Source organism: Thermobia domestica, chromosome 9, assembly GCF_964235325.1.
Source record: "Thermobia domestica chromosome 9, izTheDome1.hap1.1, whole genome shotgun sequence".
NCBI lineage: Eukaryota > Metazoa > Arthropoda > Insecta > Zygentoma > Lepismatidae > Thermobia > Thermobia domestica.
Window position 1 is genome coordinate 121,428,541 of NC_137462.1, and position 22,106 is coordinate 121,450,646.

Consider the following 22,106-nt stretch of genomic DNA (forward strand, 5'->3'; position numbering starts at 1 on the left):
GGGAGGAAACGGAAGAACCCCGAGAAAACCCACGCACACGGTGTTTGTCCACCACAAAGTTCACTTGGCAGGGCTGGGATCGAACCTGGGACCCTACGCACCAGAGGTGAAAGCTCTACCACTGAGCCACCGCGGCAATAAGTATCCTGCACTATAATATTTAATACAAAAATGCATATTAAATACTTTATATGCATAATGAGTAAGCAAACCTACCATGTTTTGACAGTATTTCCAAGAACTGAAACCCGCTTCGAAAATCCAGGGAATAACAATTCCCTGACCCCCCCCCCACCTTGAGGGCGACCATGAATAGAATTTATTGTGGCAACTTCCTGTTATAAGAATATATGATTGTTGAAAAGACCGTAAAGTATTGAAATATAGAAAAAGAAGCCATAAGATGATATTTTAGGCCACAATATTCTACGGAGGAACGCCATCCTACTTCTCTTCCTTAGAAAACGCTTTCGAAGCATTATTCCACTTTCATTTTTTATGACATTCCCGGCTAGGGCTTTGTAGGGGCATTTATTATTGAAACTAGAAATGGCCAAAATTAATCTGAATTACTTTTACTTGCTAATTCTGAACCACTTGACCCAGGATAGACTATTTTATTTTATTTTTTTTTAAAGGAGGGGTTGAAATCATAGCGCTTTATATAGCAGGAATATTAATTGACGAGTACAAACGATTACCTCTGTAATAAATTTCACAAACGTTACATAGTTCTACTCCTAACCATAATTCTCAACCTGTTCCTCTACACCAGCTCCTAATTACTGATTTACCATGTCATTATTTGAACCATAAGAAAAGGATCTGGACACCCTACTCCCTACCTAACTGGCTTAGTAGCTTCATATAGCTACGAAAAAAAATATTTTCTTATTAATTAGTTAAAAACGATTATATTCTTTAGTCTGAGGGAAACTGATGATTGATGAAAGTGAATGATTGTGATATTATTACTTTTCTCTTGTGCTCTTCCAACGGGAAACGAACCCCGAACCACGCGCGCCAAAGGCACATATGCGCTAGCTACTAGACCAGCGGATGGGCTCTCAGCTAGTTATGTTACAGTAAACAGGCTAGAACCTTCCTTTTAGCAGAGCACTCAGATAGACATTGCCTTATACCTTTCCGGGCACAGTCTTTCGTAGACTCAGAAATTAAAATCAATCTTAATACGAAATATGTGATATAAATGAGAGTAAAATAATTGCATATTGATTAATCAATGCGATATCAAAAAAGTCTTCTTCCCAGAGTACGACATGAGACTGTCGCATTTTTTTTATTACCTCCTACTATTACGTATATTTGTACTGGAATTAAAAAATTAAATCGTCTTGAAAGGAATAATCTTTTGTATTGTTTAGTGAACTATCGCTTCACCGAGCAAAATTTAATCACAGGGAAGTTATTACCGTTCACAGCTGACTGACATAACAGCGCTTGCATTGCAGTTGAACGGTCAAGGTCGGATGAACAGAAAATCTGCAATCTTCCATAGGAAGAGTTAGGTTTGCATCCCGGGTTGTGAAAGACATGTGTCGTCTTGCCCTAGTGTTTTACCAGTAGTATCAAACACATCTGACCATAAATTAATTTTAAAATACGTACTGAAAACAGCTTTTTATTTATCTACAAATTCAATGTTATACATTTATTGAAGATGCTGTAGGTATTTTTTTTTTCTTGTAAGGGAAGTTCATCTCTGCAAATTAAAAAAAAAAATGATAGCAAGCCATAAATGATAATTACTGTCGACTAGTAACAAGAACTGTTAGGCATTAATTCTTTTAATAATCAATAATTTCTTCTGAAGGATTAAAAAGACAGCTAAAATCGTACGGTTATGTTCAAGAGCCTTCCAAACGTTGAGCTCTCCGTCACTCGCCAGTAACTCTCGTGCGCAGGTGTGCTTACTGACCAATCATACGATGCGTTACACATCCTTTGGAGATATCCTCCAGTTCGCCATCTTCACTCTTCAGTCTTTGTAGTGCAGTGAAAATACAAGTGATAGTGACTGTGTGAGTGTAGCTCTGAGAAAATTTGTTCGAAATGTTGGAACTCTCCAACTTCTGGTCTCTGTTTTCTTTACTTTTAATATCTAAAGGCGTTTACAGTTATGTGGAGGTAAGAAAAGAATCAGTAATATGTAGCAGTAGTGAATATTGTATGAAAATAAAATAATATGTGTACAGTGCGCCCTTGTATTGAGTAATCAAGGCCAAGGCATTGATTTTTGTAATTTTGAAATATTTGAATGGAAATTGAAGACAGAGTGGTATGTGAGTATGGAAACATAACAAATGTTATTAGATATTTGACAACAAGACTTCGTAGTGTGATCTAGAAGGAAACAGATGTAAACAAGGCGTTGCCTAATACAAATACTGCTGTTTATTTCCACTAAACATTTAAATAAATACTTCCGCTGATAGTGGAAAGAGGCACTATACTATTATTTATAAACTAGTGTTTTCTAGAAATCGAACAAGCTATTAAAAGAAGCCGGAAGACGTTGCGTGAAGTATCAATTTCTCATACAAGATGGTTGGTTCTTGTCATCTTACGCTGAATCCCAGTCATTTTTTTCTTTTTTCGCTTGTTTATCGTAAACAGATGGTTGTAATTGCACGATTTAACAGTCTTATCAAATTAGTATGTATGTAGATAATACAAAGGTTATCAGCTACCTAACACGTTTACATCGTATCACTTTTCGTTCCATTGACTTCTCTGCGAGATTCAAATTTCTAAACAAATGATCGATCAAGAAATAACTAACTATGAGAATATATTCTTAGGACATTTTAAAATTTTGTTAATAATGAAAGTCTACAAAGTCAATAGTAAAATGTTAGAGTTCGAGACGGCGTATTTCACAAATATTTAGTACTGAAATATTTGGCTCTCAACTTGCTTATAATATTGTAAACATACTTTTCTAAGTATAAGGGTTATTATTTTAAGCTTCTAGTAGTGAATAAGCTCGTCGGAAGCCACCTGAGCAGAAAAGAAATTACAATTTAAAAATAACTCTTTAAGAGTAATTAGTCCATGCATTGCAGCCTAATATTCACGCAGGAGGGAGTTAATTGAATAGGATTTCTAGAACGCAGAATCATGTAGAAAGTATAATTCAACCAGTGGCGTATTTAGGGGGGTGGCTTCCGGGCTTAAGCCCCCCCCCCGAAATCTTACTTAGTATAGTAAAGTAAATGAAATATCTTGCAGAATTTTCACATTTCCAGGCAAAGCCCCCCCCCCCCCGAAAGTTAGCAAAGCCCCTCCCGAAACAAAATCGTAAATACGCCACTGAATTCAACTTTAATACAGACCTACTTTGCAGAAAAGTCTCATTTCAGATTTTGCAAGAGAAGAGCAAGATTCTCCACTCATATAAGAATCTCATTTTATGGGGGCATAAATTTATAACATTTACGGAAGAAGTATGTTACTTGATTTCACCCTCACCCAGTGCCGAATTTAGGAACTCTGCGCTCCTATGCACGTTTGCTGTCGGCATCCCCAATAATTGCGTGTGTCTACACCGCTTTATCCCTGACTTAGAAAATATAACTAACCAATTTTATGCTTAATTAGTGGATTAACAATTTATTACAGTTAAACACCACTTACTAGATGCTTCAGCTATAACTGCGTGACGAAAAACACGAAAAAAATATTATTTAATGTTTAAATCTTGCGCTTTAGGCGTAGTTGGCCTAATGGGAGATGCGGCACTGCTCTCATATGTATAGTAAGATAGGAATCCAAAATGAATAGTATGCTTTTTTTTTTTTTTTTTTTTAACGCACAGTAGTTTATAAGGAAGACATGATAAAATGAAGTGCTATGTGAAGGCAATATACAAAGGAAAAAGCCCCGGCAGGCCAAACCTGTGTACGAGGAAAGAGAAATATGACCTAACCTAACCTAACCTATTCTTAAGTAATTGTTGTCATGTTGAAAGTTGGCTGGGCTTAACGGAATAAATACTGTACAAAGTGGTCATAAAGTGTTGTGCACTTTGTCCACACGCAAGACATATGTTTCTCACTATCTTTATGCGTATACCCACCGTCACAGAAGCGCCTGCTCGATACGAATACGATGCCGCATGTCTTCCTGCTCTGGCTTGGAAAGGTAGCTTTCGTGCTTTTTAGTGGTCACCTAGCATAAGTTGGTTCGTGTTTTGTGCACTATAGTTTTTATGCTACATGTCCACACGCTGTATTAATATTCAGCTCTGCTAAAGTTAATCTGCACCCATTAATGCATCTTTTTTAAGGAACACTTTCTAAGGCAGTGGGAATGTATTTTCTACTAAGAATGCTCGTAGACCTATTTATTGAATATAAGTATGTCCTATAAGTGGGATAGCACGGAATTTCATTAAAGGAAAAAAAAAGTATATTGCTATACGGCTAAGTCGGGGAAAGGTGAATTCCCCCCACCCCCCCTTGGGTCTCTCCAAATGACTGCTTTGGCTTGGCATTGGTTACTGATCTGCAAATAACCATTTGTTCACATACATAGGATCTTTAAAGTATGCTGTACTGATATTTAAATAGTTTCATGCTTTTAAAATATTCATATGCGTGCATAATTGCTGAGGGTTTGTAAAGCTTAAATGCAGATTATTGTTACCGTATTTTGCAGAGTCTTTTATCAGGTTAGATGCTTTTTTTTTATGTTCTAGGAAGAATGAGAAGTTACAATCTTCAAAATACGTGTTCGGGTATTATTTCGATTAGGTTATAAGCAGAAGGAATTAAGCGACAGATTTACTCAGTGATTCTTTATAAGCAGCGTTCTAACCCTCTGTATGTTTCGGCTATCTCCAGAGTCGGTCTTCACGTAGTTGTTTATTTCTTTTACATAAAAGTATTTGTGTATGTTTACATTTTCCGTAGTAGTGTCTTGCAAAAGGCCATTCTTTAACTACTTATAGTGCGCAATATTTTGTTTAAATTATACTATTTCATTAACAGCACGGGAATCTAGAATTTAAAAAGTGAGGGAAGTACGACTGTTTTTAGTTTCTGGTGTAAAGTGTTGCATGGTAGGCGAGCCCAATACGAGGAGTTATAGATGAATCTCAATTTTGGCCGTAACATTTTTTTAGACATGGTTCCATCATTTCATTTTCGCGATTTGGTGATTCCTAATTCCGTTTTTCTTTCCTACGAAATTCTACATTCGTCGCCAGCAAATATGAGAGTTAAATGGTTTTAAGATTACCAGGAAGTTGTTGCTACTGTGGATTCAACCAGTCTAATTGATCTTTTTTTTTTTTTTTTTTTTAATGAAAATTGAAGGCGTAGCCTTGTAACACTTCCGTGATTACTCACCGTATGAGATATAGAAAGACACTACTTACCTAGATAATGTGAAGTGATTTTTTACAACTCATTTTAATTACGATAGAATCTGCATGTATTTTTACTGCTTGTTTATGTTTTTATTTATTTATTTATTTATTTATTTTAATGATGCATGTAAATCATGAAATATGTTTCGTAAGTGGGAGTGTCAATATTTTCCCGGTAGAAATGCCTTCGGGTGTAGTATATTTTGTGCGGTAATAAATACACTACCCTCTAAATCTTTGCCGTTCAAGAAGATACCTCATCAATGATTGTATTGAAATGAAGTCAAATTATATTAATTGAAATTTCGGTCAATTCCGTTCAGCGGCGTTTTAAATTCTGTCGGTCTAGGAGAAAGGGATCCTGCGCATCAAGAGTTTCTTTCCGAAATAAGGCCTATTACTGGAAATAAAATCGACAGTTTATTTATTTATATATTTTAACGTTCCATGATTATGCTCCTAGGCTAAGAGAGACTGTGTGAACGTAATACTGGAATGAAGAAAGTAAATTAAAACTGGAAAACCGCAACCCACGCCCATCGCCGGTGTTTTCCTACCATAAACCTAGCTGTGGTCTTGTTTTTTATACGGAATATTGAAGATAATTATCAGTGCATTGGAGTATTTTTTAGTATTCTACAAGAGTAGTTCCAAAAGTGCCCGTCCTAACAAATTAAAAAATATCTGTCAACATAGTCTCTTTTTACCTCGGCACACTTTTCCCAGCGACGTTCAATAGCTTCGATACCCTGTTTATAGTTTGAGTTGTTGAGCTCCTCAAAATAGCCATTAATCACATATCCCACCTCTTCATTGTTGGTAAATTTTTTGCAACCGAGCTATTTTTTCAAGTTTGGAAAGAGGAAATAATCCGAGTGGTCTAAATCTGGCAAATAGGGTGCGTGAGGAAGTAATTCGGACTCATTGACAAAGAAATATCGCAGTTAGGCTCGTTGCATTCAAAGATGTTGATCAAAGGTCACTATCCTTCATATTCAGTTGTCAAAACATTCCGAAAGGGAGGAAATTTTCTGAAAGGTACTTAATTTTTCCCGGCTATAATTTCCCACCCATCATTTAAGGGTACATTTCATGTGTTTGTGACAAGTACTGTGGTAGAAAAAGAATGAAAGAAAGAAACAAAAAAAAAAAAATCCACACTCCTTTTTGAAGAAAATTCGAGCTATATTATTTTCCTGTGATACTGTGAATTAGACTGGTGTTGAAACTCTAGTTTTTTTTTTTTTTTTTCCTCTAAATTTTCCAGTGACTCGAAACATATATACAGGACCGGATCCAGGATTTTCTGAGGGGGGTGCACCAATAACTATCAGTACATTTGAATCAAATGTAATTTTTTTTAAAAGCCTTTAGGCATCTGTGATGTGTATGAGGAAGTGGCTTAAAACTATTGTGTTTAGCAAACCCGCTTTCTTTTAAGTCCGAAACGGAAACATGACATGAAATTTTAAGAAAGTATTCCTATTTCCATTGCCAGTTTCTCACTTTAGATAGTGTATATTCAGAACGGAGGAGGGGTGGACGTTCTCTGGTGCACCCTTCTAAATCCGGCCCCGTATATGTATTTTGAAAATTTCTGGGGAAAAAAAAAAATCCCTTTATTGTCTCAAGATCTGTACTGCCTACGGCGTTGACATATTGATTGGTTGGAGTTTTGACGTAAGAATATTTTCGATGATACCTACTGTGTAATGTTGGATTGAGGCCTATTCGGTTTTAATCCGAGGTAAGTTCGCCCCCACCAAAGATCGAACTCGGAACCTCATCCACACAAAGCATGTGTGTTAGCTATCTCGTCCACAATGGGAGCAGTACTGCGTTGTTACGTATATGATTTGAAACTGGAATCTTTTACCAGGAATATTAGTAGTAATTTATCTTCGTGTTGCAATTACAGCAATATTTACTGTACTATTAATTGTACTGTTTCGATGTTCCCGACACCTTCCTCGGCAGATCTGAGCAATTCGTGTTACATCCTAGAATTCTATTTTGCAGTACTTTGTATGCAAAGTAAACAGTGATGAGGTCAAAAGAAACTGAATATAATATGAATCTCTTGAGTTAGTATCCTCTTGTTTTGAAAATATTATTACTGTGAAAGACGTACACAAAAGTTTTTAAAGAGTACTTAGTTCATTGTTTTCCAAGTGTAAGGGAGACTGTGATAATGATAATGAACAAAAAGGTAGAATATCGAAAGTGCGAAAAAACGGGAGAATCTCAGGAAAAACGATGTATCGGTGTTTGTTCACCGCCAAGATCACTTAGTGCGAACTAGGATCGAACCACGGAGTAACCTGATACATAACTAAACTAACTAACTCTATGGCCTGTGGAACCCGGAGGTTCAATGCCGCGTTCACAAAAACTCTCCACTGACTTCTATCCCTAGCTAACTGCATCCATTTCCTTCCCACCTAACTTCCTGAACTCCTACTAGGTCCATTCTGTATTTCTCTAACTTACTTGTTACGGATTTTAACTTTCCTGCCCTATAAAGACTCCTAATAATCCATGTTCCAAATCTCATGTCCATTTTCTTTTGTTGAGGTCGTGCCAAGTTATCAGTTCTTGCCCGAGGCTTTTGTGAATATTCCTGAACAAGTGCTTTTTTTTACAGGATGAGGTTGTTAGCCCTACCCAAACCCCCAAGCTGGAGGACCGTTCGTAGTCGGCTGTCCGCTACTGCTTATTCAGTATATTCGCAGCTAACCTCTATATCTAGAGGCCTTCTCCTCGATCCGCAATCTGAGGACGCGCCATGCCGTGGTGACAGGAACCCACGTTACACGGAGTAACCTGATAGATACAAAAATAAATGTCTGAGCACAAGAGTTGGAGAGACATTGGTCCAACAGTAGATTGACAATGATTGCTAGTGATGATATAGTAAATATATTTTGTTGAAATACACAGTAAAAATTCCTTATTGTAATATGATACAAATGAATAGTATTCTACTCTCTCGGGGTCCGCGGTTGTTCAGTGTTAGAGCGCTCGCATGTGGTGCGTGATGTTCTTGATTTGATTCTAGCTTGCACCAAGTGAGCTTTGTGTTTTACAAACACCGTGTGCGTGGGTTTTCTCGGAGCTCTTCCGTTTACTCTCTTTTTCTTTCTCCCGTAATTCGTTCCACAATTATCACCATCTTCCTTAGATTTGGTACATAATAATGGAACGTTAAACTAAATAATAAGTACTTTATAGAAGTTCTGCTACTTGTTTAATTACTGGATCTATGAATTCTTACAATTGATTTAGCGCTGCTGAGGAACCATACTGAAATATGCAACTACGTAATGAAATATGCAACTACATGATTATCCAACTACGTAACATGAGTTAAACGTAAAAACGTCCTGAAGAATAGCGATCGGCAAATTTTGCTTGAGATGTCGATGAAGTTTTACAGGAATACTTCCAGGTCAATATTGTGCAGAGTTGGCAAAAACCATGGTTTTTGTTGATTTTTTTTTTCTTTTGTTAAAACCAGGTTTTCTTGGTTTAAATAATTTGCTCTATGTATTTATATCACATGTGGACAGAAAGAAGTTTGTTTCGTCTTGGTGTTACCATGCAACAACTGGGTTATGATGGAAGAGGTCACATAAGCTTAAAGCGAAATCCAAACCGCTTCTCGGCTTACATTCGAGAGAAATTGTTCTCCATTTAAACTCGAAACTGAGACTAATTGACCACAAATGCAATACGTCTGCCGACTTACTCACGAAGGACTCCTGATAAAAAAATACCTTGTACTGATCTTTACATACTTGTTAATATAATTGTCAAGAGTCATTTCAGAACAAAAAGATAAACAGTTGCACAAGTGAAACCATTAACAGAACTACTTATGGGCAGTTTCAAAATACTGCAGAATATAGAAGAACTATTTTAGTTCAAGTTTTTTCACTACGACTTTTATTAGTCCAAGTTTAAGAAATACAACGATTTAATTTGAATATCAGTGAGGAAAATGAATAAAGATACTAATTATTTGAGTCAACTTTGGCTCTGACCCATTTATACATAAATGTTGGCTCTGACCCATTTATACATAAATGTATACCAAAGATACTTCTGATTTCAATGAATGTCTCTCGTGGGATTTGTATAGCCCACCAAAAAAGTATAACATTTCGATGTATTTTATCAATAGTAAACATTATTAAAACGAAACAATATTTAGAATTTTTCTTTGATTGCAATTGCATAACAGTAATAACAAATTATTAAAAAATCACCACAGAAGCATTCATAAACTTATAAAAAAATAAAAGTTGCTTTTGTAGTATAATCTCTTTGAGTAATGAATGGGGAATTTTGGTCTGGTTATAATAGGAATAATATACTGGAGTGAAACGTGATAACCCACAAATGTGTGTTCAAGATTTTACGAGCACACACTTTTACGAACATTTTTCGTTTTTTGGTTTAAACCAGTTGTTTTTTTGAAAAAAAAAAAAAAAAAAAGCTGGTTTAAACTATGGTTTAAACCAGCCAACCCTGGTATTGTGATAATAAAGACTGCTCTCTCGTATGAAGTGGTTCTGGCATTTGAATGTCAATTCAGCAATGAAAGATATTCGTAATTAATCAATGACGAAACTTTGTTTTAAGACGAGTCAGATTGAAAATAGTGTTGCATTTTGTAATTCTAAAATGTTAGGAATGACCTTCAGATAATAACTCGTTAGTATTACGTGATAAGAATATCCTATTCTTGTCGATATAATTAATCACGGTTAACCCAAGACTCGTTATTTTTGCTAGTGATCGATTGACACTCTTTAATGTAAAATAATAGAGACTCAGATGTTGTGGTTTACATAAACAATATAACATCCCATATTGTTCCAAGTTTAGATTTATTACTATGAAAAAGGGAGGCATGAGAGAGGGGTCCCAGGACATGTGAGTTTGTGGTAGCAAACCTCGTGTCTGTGTTTTGTCGGATTTCCCTTTTTTCATCATTCTCATTCCACCAATTAATTCAGTTTCGTTTATATATATGGGCCAATAATTGTTTTCAGGCCCGCCCAACAGTTATAACGCCATAAACTGCATACCCAAATTGATGGTATACAAGGAAATATTTGGAATTAGTTGTTAGTTTATTTAATGATATTTTGTAGATAGTACCTGGCTTACTTTCTGCATATTTTATATTCTTCATTCTCTTAGTTATTCACTAAAATTCAAAAAAGTGAGGGCGAACTTAGCAAAGTGTGTTAATGCCATAGGACATTAAACATTTTGTTCATTTTTGATTCTATCAAGGCTGTACCTTTATCCGTGATATGTTGAATTGACACCAAATGGAAGCACGCTCGTCTTTGGTGTGCATGGTCTGGGATTCGATTCCCAGTATGAGTTGGTTGAGTATCCATAGACTTGAACACATAATCTTGTAGCATCAAGATGCAATTAAATGGAAAGCGTCGTTATGGCAGTCACTGTGATCTTAGCGTTTACGGGGATGATATGTAAACTCCATATCGATTACTCAGCCAAATTTGTTCTTTATAGTTGCAACACTTTGTTGAGAGTTTTTCTATTTGCTAGTAACAAATCGCCATGATAGTAGGTGATGCATAGAGATATGTTCAGCTCGTGGAGCAAATACTACGAGAAGGGAATGGGGTAAAGGCTATTACGCACCGAACGGAAGGGGATATTCAGACAATGCATAGCGGTATACTAGTGGATATTGTCTTTGATTCGCTGTTGTTATAGTGTAGAAATGGAGATCATTTCATTTGGCATTCATGTATAGAAGATACATGAATATCATTCAGACAAAATTGCAGTAGCACCCTTTCGTTTTATTGTTCTCAAGAACACTTGAATGCTAATTATGGCGTATTGATAATGTAATTCAGAATTCACGTAGCGAGTGTATATGTAAGCAACCACTGAAAATGAGATTAATGCCCGTATAATAGTGCATGGAAATGAAATTGGTAAGGAAGTTAACCATTAAATTGTAAAATTGAGGGCAATTAAATTGTATCTGTTCTTTTAACTTTTCAGAATTTGCTTAGCTTCGCACAGACATTTTTTTTTTTTTGGTAATGATTATAAAACCAATGCATTCCATTTAGTGAATTCTGTAAAGCATTTTACAAACTACATACTGTGCCGACACGAGGAATGTTGCGGTTGAACGTTGTAATTATATTGTCAAAAGTTACAGTGACAAATATTATGTGAAAAAGCGTGTAAACATGCTCTATATGATATGAGTTGCTCCGGTAAGAACTTCGATATGCTTGCGTAGGTATTAGCTCGTGCATGAGGTTAAAAAAAAAAAAATAAATAAATAAAATTAAAAAGAAATAAAAAAGCAGAAAACTTATTTTTATTTCAATGTAGCTAAAACATACAAATCCAGGGAAGTTAAGAAAGTGCGTTATATGCTGCCATGTGTGATTAGGTTTTAAGGGCATGGGCGAAGGTTAACACACAAAGAAAGAAAAAGCGCTACTACTAGGCAAATGTATTTCATTGCAAATACAGCTTTTACAATAATTGATGATATATGCTCTGCTAGACGATAGTGACTAGCGTGCGTGTACGGAAACCCACTTCGATTCCTGGGAGAGCCTTGGAATAATGAACACATTACGTAGTTTCGGATTCCATCTTAACTGTAGATCCACGTGCCAATGTAGCCTCGGTGCGCTAAACTGCAATACAACCAACCAGCCAAGAAGATGATAACTATATTTACTTCGCTCGATTAAAGCAAAACATTTCAGTCAGTGAACCATATTTTGTTCCAGAAACTTGAACGGTAGTTTCGCTTCTCCTGTACTGTTAAATGAACTCAAAATCGTTTGCATTAGCGAAAACAGTATGTAATACTTCCCAGCTGTTTCCTCTTGGCAAAGGGTTATTTGGAGTATCCCCGAAGGTAGGCTCTTTTGCTTTTATATTAATGACTTACTACAAACTTTATAACATTGTAGATATCACAGGTATGGGAATCGTAGTCAGTTGTATTTATCTACTTCACCGAGGTAAAATAATATCCGTATAGCAAAGATGATGGAAGATTTGCATATTTAGTTAAATGTATAGCAGATAATAGTTTGTGTATAAATTTCCTCAAATTGAAGTTCATTTAAATTGCTCCCGATTTTGTAGCCGCTTTATTAGACATTTTGATTCTTTCCAATATAACTTCAGACGGAATAGATATTTCCTTATCTTCCACTATCCAAAATGTGGGTATTTTATTTAACCGTTTCTTAACTTGGTCTGAGCAAATAAATACAGCATGTAGAAGGGCGTTGGAACACTTCATTCCCTCTGCAAGTGGAGAAAGTTCCTGTCAACACAGTTGAAGGAAACTTTCGTCCAAGTTCAAAGTAGTTGTACCACATCTGGAGTGCTGTAATGCCGTGGTAATTTATACTGATAGATTAATACAAAACTGCAGCAGGTGCAAAACGCGTATAGACTATCATTTTCAACTTAAAAATTCTCTAGTTTTTTTTTTTTTTACATTGGTCAAGATTGCGGAAGCAACGTTAATTACACTTTGTTTAGAGAAGCTTCTACAACTTTAAATGATTTTCATGACAGAGACACAAGGTCATATTTTAATTCCATGATAGACACACAAGGTCATGTGTTAATGACCAGCATTCAGTATCTCCACAGATCTGGACAGTGAACGCATGGTTTGCCAACCTCGATATGTGAGTCAATCTCAGTAGCATAATTCAAATGAGCTATTTTTAACTGGCGTACGAGTGAATGATGAGTGAAAGATATCATCATTTTGTTTTTTCTTTACCGATGACACTGTTTAAAAGCTTTGGATCACATTTAGGGGCTAGGTATGGTTTCTTATAAACTTAACTTCGATATGAAAGGCAAGACGGAAATGAATGACCAGTTTGAAAAACTAGGGACGGAATTGATGGTCGCTTTGATGGTGCATCTTATGTGTACTTTGTCTCACGCCACAACGACAGTTTGTTGATCTCTGCTGTATAAAAATTTTGTTTTCTGAAGTATTGAACTTTATCCTATTCTGCTTGTAATTTATTCGATATCACAGTCTTTATTATTATTATTATTATTATTATTATTATTATTATTATTATTATTATTATTATTATTATTATTATTATTATTGGGCTTTCAAAATGTTATGCGTAAGTATATGAAATCTTACAGAACGACTACGTCTGTCTTGTTTCTCGACAGACATCAGAGCAGCAATAGTAAGAGACAGCAAGAAATGGTTCTTTGGTATCGATTCAGCGTCTCAGCAATATGTTGATCAAACCGGAAGTGGTACAAGTTTATCTATTGCGGCTTCGACGTTAATCATCACAAAGCGAAAACTATAATAGATACCGAGAATCTGTTTTTCTGGGATCGATTCAGCCAGCATCTCAAGAATAGATTCAATCTCTACTCCAATCTCCATTCTAGAACCGGAAGTGTTAGAAATTCAGTACTAGTTCCGGTTTCAAAATTGATGTCCACGGAGAAAACACGGTAAGAAGGAATGAGAAATTACTTCGTGTTATGGATTTAGCAACCAAAGAATTTTCTGGCATTTATTTATCTAATCAAACCGGAAGCGGTGGAAATCAAAGAATTCCAGTTTCAACACTGATCACCATAATGAAAAAAAATGTAACAGGTAGCGAGAAAAGGTTTTTCTGGATATGAATTCATTACCGCAAGAATAGTTTCATTTCTGACTTTATTCTTCTATTGGAACCGGAAGTGGTAGAAATTACCATTTCACATTCCAAAATTGGTTCTCATAGAGCGGCCGGAAACAGCAGTAGGTGGCGGCAAACGAGTTTTTAAATATGGATTCTGGAGTTTAAGAAAGATTTCATCTCAACTTTTGTTCTACTGAAACCAGAAGTAGGAGAAACAAGTTCGATTTCTGGTTTCAGTATTGATTCCTGTATAGTAATAATTGTCAGAAATAGGGAGAAACATTTTCATAGTGGTTTGATGTCTGAAAAACAGTTTTCAGCTCTGATCTTTTCTCTCTATTGCAACCGGAAAATATTCTGCTTCTGGTTTCAGTATTGAATGCCAGTAGTTCGTAAGTCTACTGTAGTTTCACAATGTAAAACTGAATTGTGAAGTTAAGAACGTAATAGAATTTAGAGTATAGGGATATTCAAACCTTTCGATACAAATTTCAATTAAAATAATACTCAAATTCGAGATGATCTAAGGTTATCAAGATCATTGTATCTTAACGGATGTGCTCAACATACTCAAGGAGCTCATTCGTGGCTGAAATGGTCAGCGTATGCATCTTCGGCGCGGGAGACTTGGGTTCGATTCCCGGCTGAAGCTTATGCAGTTGGTGCTGAACGGGACGCTAAGCTCCAATCCAACGAATGAGAAGTTTGAGTTATTATTTAATAATACTAACGAATACTATGAGCCTTAATTTTATTTCGAATGAAGCATGGTAGTTTATTTTATTTTATTTATTTATTTTTTTTTTTTTTTTTTTTTTTTTTTTGTTTCTGCAAATAATGTAGTAGTGATTTTAAAATTTCCTTTAGTGCAATATAATGAGAAGTAAACGTTTCAGGTTTACGATTATATCACGATTCTTAATGTCAACAGTATCCATTTGCTTCATTACGGACTCGCGATGAATAGAACTGCGTAGCTTTGATCGGATTTTGCACGCTATTGTCAGTAAGTGATGCTGTGAAAACACAGACGTACATATGTTTGTTTGCTAACGTGTTTGTTTTCAAAAAGTGAAAGTTCTCGTTTGTTACGATGTTTATTTGACAGCTACGGAAGAGGTTACTTGTTTCCTAAAGTGCTTTTCACGACGAAACGGAGGTTCACGTGTTTTTGAAATATTACAGCAGACAAGAACAACAGTTTTCCATGAATTATTATGACATAGCATCACGCGTAGCTTTCTCTCCTCTTTCATCGAAAATATGATCACCTAGGATTTCTGTAGCTGGTTAGAATAAGATCGAGTAAGAGAATTTTACAATAGAATTTCTTCTCACGTTTCATAGGTAATTCCAAGTATCAAAGCACCCTTCCCGCTGATCTAGTAGTTAGCGCGCGCACCAGTAGTGTAAGGAGTTCCGTATTCGATTCCTTGAATAGTTCGAACATATTACGGTGGTTCGGATTCCTCCTGAACTTTAGGTATATGTCTCATATAGCTTCGGTGAAAGGACGCTAAACTACAATCGCACCGAGTGTCATCCACCTTTCTCAACTCTGGACATACTGTAGGATTGCTAGAAAGACCATTAACTGAGAGAAGACGACCAAAATATAACCATACAAGAAGTGCCCCATACAATGTTGAAAAAAAAATTTTTCAATAAAAGACGCGATATTTTTTCTCGTTTTTTAAAGATTCTTTTTTATAGTACAATAATCCCATTGCTTCTTTTCAGATTAGTGCTTAGCCTAAAAAACTATTTGAAGGTTGTTTGAACAGGTAGAAATGTACTGTGCTTTAACTATATCATTTACAGTATTTTACATTACATACTATAGAGCAGCGTTTCCCAACCGGTGTGCCGTGAATGGGCTGCTGGTGTGCCGCGAGGAATCGAAACAAAATTATTAATTTTATAGCAATCAAATTGCAAAACTTAGGGAAAAATGTATATTTGTATTTCACATTACTATGCACCTCTACTATGAATCTACAATCTTAAGTTTCATACCAGGTTACTGTTCTGTACATTTCTAATGTTCAAAAAAGTATTTGTTATAATTGTTATGATCATTATTGCTTCTTTATTGTTGCAGACTATTTCGTAACTTCAAAATTTAAAATATCATTCAATCCATCGACAAATTACCTATATATGTGTTTTAAAAGTAAAAGATTTGTTTGTTTGTTCGTTATTTAGTGATATTCCTTCTTAGTAAAAGGTTGGATACAGTTTTTAAACAGAAATCGTATTTTTAGAAACCTGAGTCCAATATTTCATTGCAATTGTTTTCTGTTTTAAATTAGAATAAAAAATAAGCTTAATGATTTACCAAGGGAAAAAAACAGTGAAAGAGCTTTCTTCTCTGGGAGGAGATCAATAATCACAGAAAAAAATACAACTGTGCTTTATTTTTACAAATAATAATATCTATAAGTGTGCCACGAGAATCCAGGTAACACCCGTAGTGTGCCGCAAGTTGAAAAAGGTTGGGAAACGCTGCTATAGAGTCAACAGTCAAATGTGTGCTCTGGAGTTCCTTGGCCAATTCTTCAGCGGTATGATACGGATTTGACGCAACAGTTCATTGTGGGAATCATTATCTCCAGCTACATTCTCCGTCTGTCCGGGAGAAAAAAAAAAAAATCTGAAGACCTACTTGATGCATCACCATCAATTTTGGCCAGGGTGTAGAGGGTCAAATATTAGGAATAGAGTTCGTTGATAGTGGTGATAGTCAAACCACAAGTGGTAGAAATCCATCATTTTCAGTTTTTTAATTGGTCACAACAGTAAAAGCGGTAATAGACAGCGAGAAACTTTCATGTATTCCAAGAATAAATTTCTTCTCCAAAAAAATCCAATAGTGTCTTTTGTTGAGAAATAGGGATGGAAAGGAATTTTATCTTGGCTTCTGTTAAGTCCTAAGGGGTTGTTAGAGCCTGTTTGATGGAGGAATAGGAGGTGTACTATTGACATAACAGCGACGATGAAAGGTAAGAGGAAGTGGAAAGCAAAGAATCGATTTAAGGTAGCATTGTCTACGGCGAATCCCTCTCAAATTCATTGTACTAATATTGTTCCTAGATAGGGAATAGCTGAGAGTAGATTTGTAATAACTGTTGCCCCTCAGAAAGACATTTGACCTCATGGTAAGACGTATCCCACGAAGGCTGTTGCTATTACTAAAAGTAGAATGGCAACACCTACTCTTCAAGTGTGAAGGTAAAGATAAGAGCCGTAATATATGCCCCGACCAACGTGTAAATAAAGGCAAATGAAGATGCACCATTGGCATGTAGGGTATGTAAGAGTCAACCAAAATTCACATCTCGGCAGATGTGAATTACTCTATTAAAAGCTAACTCAATTTTTGATACATAGTGTATTGCTGAAAATAGGCCGGTGGCAATTTGAATAATTAAGCATAGACCAAGGAGCAACCCAAAGTTTCATCAATATGAGATGTTAATTGGTGCGAGAAGATCAACTAAGCAAACCAAACTAATGCCAAAGGAAATGTGATTCACAAATATCACAATTCCTCCTGATAATAGCCAAAATTCAACAATCTATATCTCTCAGCTAAGAATACAAAATAAAATAAAATCAAAACGGTAAAAAGATGCGAGTTTATCGGGGAAGAAGCTCATGTAGCAGTAGGACATTATTCGCCCCTATACGGGTTTCGTAGCAATGGGCGAAACTAATGAATTGGTATATGATTTGCTACTGCAACATCCACCTTATTTATTCGACTCACTCAGATTTTTGTCTGTTTCTGAAGCTGAAAAAGTACCAAACAAGAGCTTAAAGCATTACTAGAGGAGTATTTTGTAGGTCTGGAGGAAGCTATGTTCCACCACAGCGTAAAGGTTTGAATAATATTAATATTGTTATACCAAGTGTATTAATGTCAGGAAAATTATTAATAGATAAACAATTTTCAAGAGGTAAATAAATGTATGATTCGTCTTCCCGAGAACTTTTTTTTTTTTTTTTTTTTTTTTTTTAAGTGATTCTCGTACTAATTTGTGGAGAGAGAGGTGATAACAAAGAGTTGTACACTATTTTCTTAAATTGAGCCAGATTATAATCAAATCTACGAATAAATGAGTTTTAGATTCGTTCCGGAATATACGGACATTCCAATGAATTGTTAATACATATAACCAGGAAGAAATTGACAAGTCTGACTGCAGCACTTTATCTGTTATATCATTTCAGCCAATGGCAGCATTCCAAACAATGGAAATGTAAGCATTTCTTTTGGTTCCGTATCTATGTAAGGAATTCTTGCACGCCTGGTGTACGATTACGCTTTACAAGCAATTGGAAACTTCGTAGGCCTATCGTGACCTATGCTTTTATTTCTCATGGTTGTGTCGTTCGGTAGACCTGTATTCCGCTCTCATTTACACAGTTTAAGCTATGAATTTTCAGATAAGAAGTTTGAACAATCCAGTCTACTTAAAAGGAGGTACCACTAATTACAGTGACTACTTTTCATACGAAATCTAAGAAACATATTCTAAAACGAATAATAATTTTGTTATATTGCAGTGTTAGCTTTATATCAAACTAGCAATATTGCCCGGTCTTCGCAGGGGAAAAATAAGGTTTAATGAATTTCAATATTGTAAAAATTGTCTTTCTTTACAAGCGGTATCTTTGAAAAGAGTGCAACATGAGCTCGCTTAATTTTAATGAATAAATTATATACCGAATTCACACTCCCAACTTAAGTGAACCCTGACTTTGGATCATTTCTGAAAAAAAGAAGAAAGGAAAAGAATAGTATAGAAATGCTAACTTCCCCCATTCAGAAGCTGAATTTTCAAAAAAAAAAAAAAAAATCTTTTTCCCGTTTTATTTGTAGTTTACCGAATTTCATATCGCCAACTTAAAAGAATTCTCATATTGGACACTTTTTGAGTGAAGAAGGGGGAGTTAGAATTACGTATGGAGTGGATTATATATATGTATATAAACCGGAAACCTGTGTTATTTTTCATGAGTTTATGTGTTGCTTTCGTGCCAAAAAGAGCATTTTGTTTAAATTTTACGTTTATGGCGTAGGCGTTGATGAGTCATTTTTACTGGGCGTTTATTCGAAGCGTTCGCAAAGCGTTTTTATTGCTCAAGCGTACGCTTGGAATACGATGACCATGTATTTAAATGTGGATGGCTAATCACAATGCGCTGAAAACGCGAAAGCAATAAAAACGCGCAGAAAACGTCGGCTCGAGCGTATTTAGTGCGTTTCGGAACAATATACTGCCTGTTGTTAAAGAAAAGGAAAGGAAAAAAGGAAAGACGTGGTGCCAGGCAAGGGGATTTTAGCAAGAAACAACTGCTTGGAAGATGCTTTGTGTAGAGTATTGGAATTCTGCTATTATAGACCTAGAACTGGCAAAAAAAAAAAAAAAAAAAAAAAAATGGAAACCCTGAATGGCTTACAGTATGATTTATAATTGGCGAAAGTAAAATTACCGAGTAGCCACCTGCGTCGCGTTCACTGCGGGGACTAACGCATCAAAAATGCGTTCTCGAACAGTCTAACCCTACCTCTATTCTATTCTAAATAATAGTATGAGTTAATATTAACGTCTGAATAGGGTAAAAACCCTTTCTATGTGAACTTAAGAGGCTTGTCGGCCGTGTATTTTGTTGCATTTTCCCCGGAGAAACATTGCAAAGATTATATTATCGGTACTTGTAAGAATTTTGTAGCTCATATTTGTGGTTTATTAATCTTCATTAGACTTCACGTTATTTGTACTATATTCAACTAAACCTCATTTCTTGTCATGGCGAGTAATAATAACAATCATAGTTTACATTAATTCATGTTTGGTGAAGCTTTTCGAGGAGTTTGTTTTTCCTGATGTGAGTGAGACATTGAATTAGATAAGATAAATTCGAGAGGTGCCATATGTGCTATAATTCTTCATATTCTGTGTAAGAGTGCTAATTGGAAATTTTCGAATGTTTGTTTTACTAATAATATTATTTTAAATTGCGGAACATTTGACTCATCATTTCAAAGTGCAGGATAAACGAACTTCATAGGAAGGATTGAGTGCATTTCTGTATAAATCTTCTGGTATCTTATCACGATCGAAATTTATCATAGTTTTATCTTAATCTTGATTTTTAGTTTTGGTAGACTTTATGAAGGACAGTTCTTAAATTAAGACTGATTGCTGTTTGTAAACTGGTACGAAGCTATTTTTTTTTTCACTTTCTCTGTGTTTATTTCCTACCAATAAATCTCTGTGTTGTGTGGATAAATCATAGTTCTTTACCATAATTGTTTGTTAACTTAAATATTTGTGAAGTATTTGTGATATGCGCTTATGAAATATACTAGAAAGAAAATATGGTTGCTTATTACAGATATGTTATTGCAGCTATAACGAGGCACATCAGTGTTAAATTTTATTGTAGGAAGGAAGTATTGATGAGGAAATTGTGATTAATTTTTATACTAAAATGCACGGTCTTCACGTTAGAAGAGTAATGTTTATGGAAAATATTTGAGAAGTGTATTTGAACCTCCTTTCCGCTTAGAATGCGTATTTCAATACAGTTAAAGTAGTAATAATCCAGATCGACCCACGTACTATACTCCAAAATTCACTTCAGACGGGTCTGCCGTTTTCTCGTAATGATGTGGAGTAGAAATAAGACATAGAAACCTCCTTAGAAGCAGAATTTTCGATAACGCTGGAACACATGTTCAGTTATTTTTAATAAATAATTTATATGCTGGAAATTCATCTCCCTAATTTTGGGGGTTTCTGAAATAATCAGTTGTGGGCGTACATTCTAAGTTACCTTCTATCCTTTGAACTGTATCACTTCAGGATATACATAAAAATATTCTAAGTACCTTTTGGTCTCTTTCCTGTTGTTACCTACATGTACACCAAGCCAGTGGTGCGGAATTGTTTACGGAACAAACATTCAGCTTTACATATATAAGTTTATGCTTATTAGATGTGGATATATTTATTCTAGTAATCAACTTTATTAACCTCTTGTGAGTGAAAGAGATCACTGCTGATCGATGTGGCGGGATGTACATATATTAGACTACAGTGAGACTAAAGAGAAGGGAAAATAAATGCTGTCTAATAGTTGTGGTGAACTATCAGCTAAGATCTTTGACTACTCCCTCGAGCAAGTCAATAAGAGGGGGAGTTGTGATAAATTGTAAGCTGAGCTAGGCGTATTTCACCTCGAATGCTTTGTATGTCGTGAGCGAAGAGGGACCGTTGACATTTTGTAAGAGGGGAAAAGATGATGACAAGGGTTCTTTGATGATTAAAGATGGTGGGAAACTGAAGCGATGAACATCAAGTTGTAGAAAATTTAGTATTTTAAAAACAGGAATAACATTTTTTAGTTAACGATCTTTTGCCCTTTTTAAAGGTCGGCCAATCAGCAGACTTTCTCGTTATAAAAATCTGCTGGTTAATATATATATATATATATATATATATATATATATATATATATATATATATATATATATATATATATATATATATATATATATATATAATTCGCTGACCTAGTGGCTAGCACACTTCTTTGGTGCACGAGGTTCTGGGTTCGATTCTCTGTGGATAAGCCTTGAAAAATATCAACTTATAACAGTGGTTCGGATTGCACCTTAAGCTGTAGTTCCATGTCTTATATAGTGTGATTGCCGGAAAGAGTATTAAACTGTAACCAACCAACCAATATATCAGGGCATCTATCGGTCACAAAAGTCCCGGAAAAGTCACGAAATCAGAAAACGGTCATAAAAGTCAAGAAATTAGCTTTTGGGTCACGATTTTTTTTTTAATATGTACAATTATAAGTACAGACTGGAAGATTTTGTTCTATAAAACGTCAAAATTCACCGCCAAAAGTGTCTGGTCGGCTTTAGATGCTTCCAAATGGAAGCAAAGCACGCTTCTATCGCAAGCATGGGAATT

The 22,106-nt window shown here is 35.5% G+C and overlaps 1 protein-coding gene across 1 annotated transcript in view; it reads left to right on the top strand.

Annotated features, from left to right (window-relative positions):
* The first annotated feature begins 1,990 nt into the window (after positions 1-1,990).
* Appl (amyloid-beta-like protein) overlaps positions 1,991-22,106 on the top strand; it is a 516,672-nt gene continuing 496,556 nt past the window's right edge. Inside the window, exon 1 of the mRNA XM_081771803.1 lies at positions 1,991-2,148. Within this exon, the coding sequence (XP_081627929.1) occupies positions 2,074-2,148 (75 nt within the window). The 5' untranslated portion in view covers positions 1,991-2,073. The remainder of the gene's footprint in view (positions 2,149-22,106) is intronic.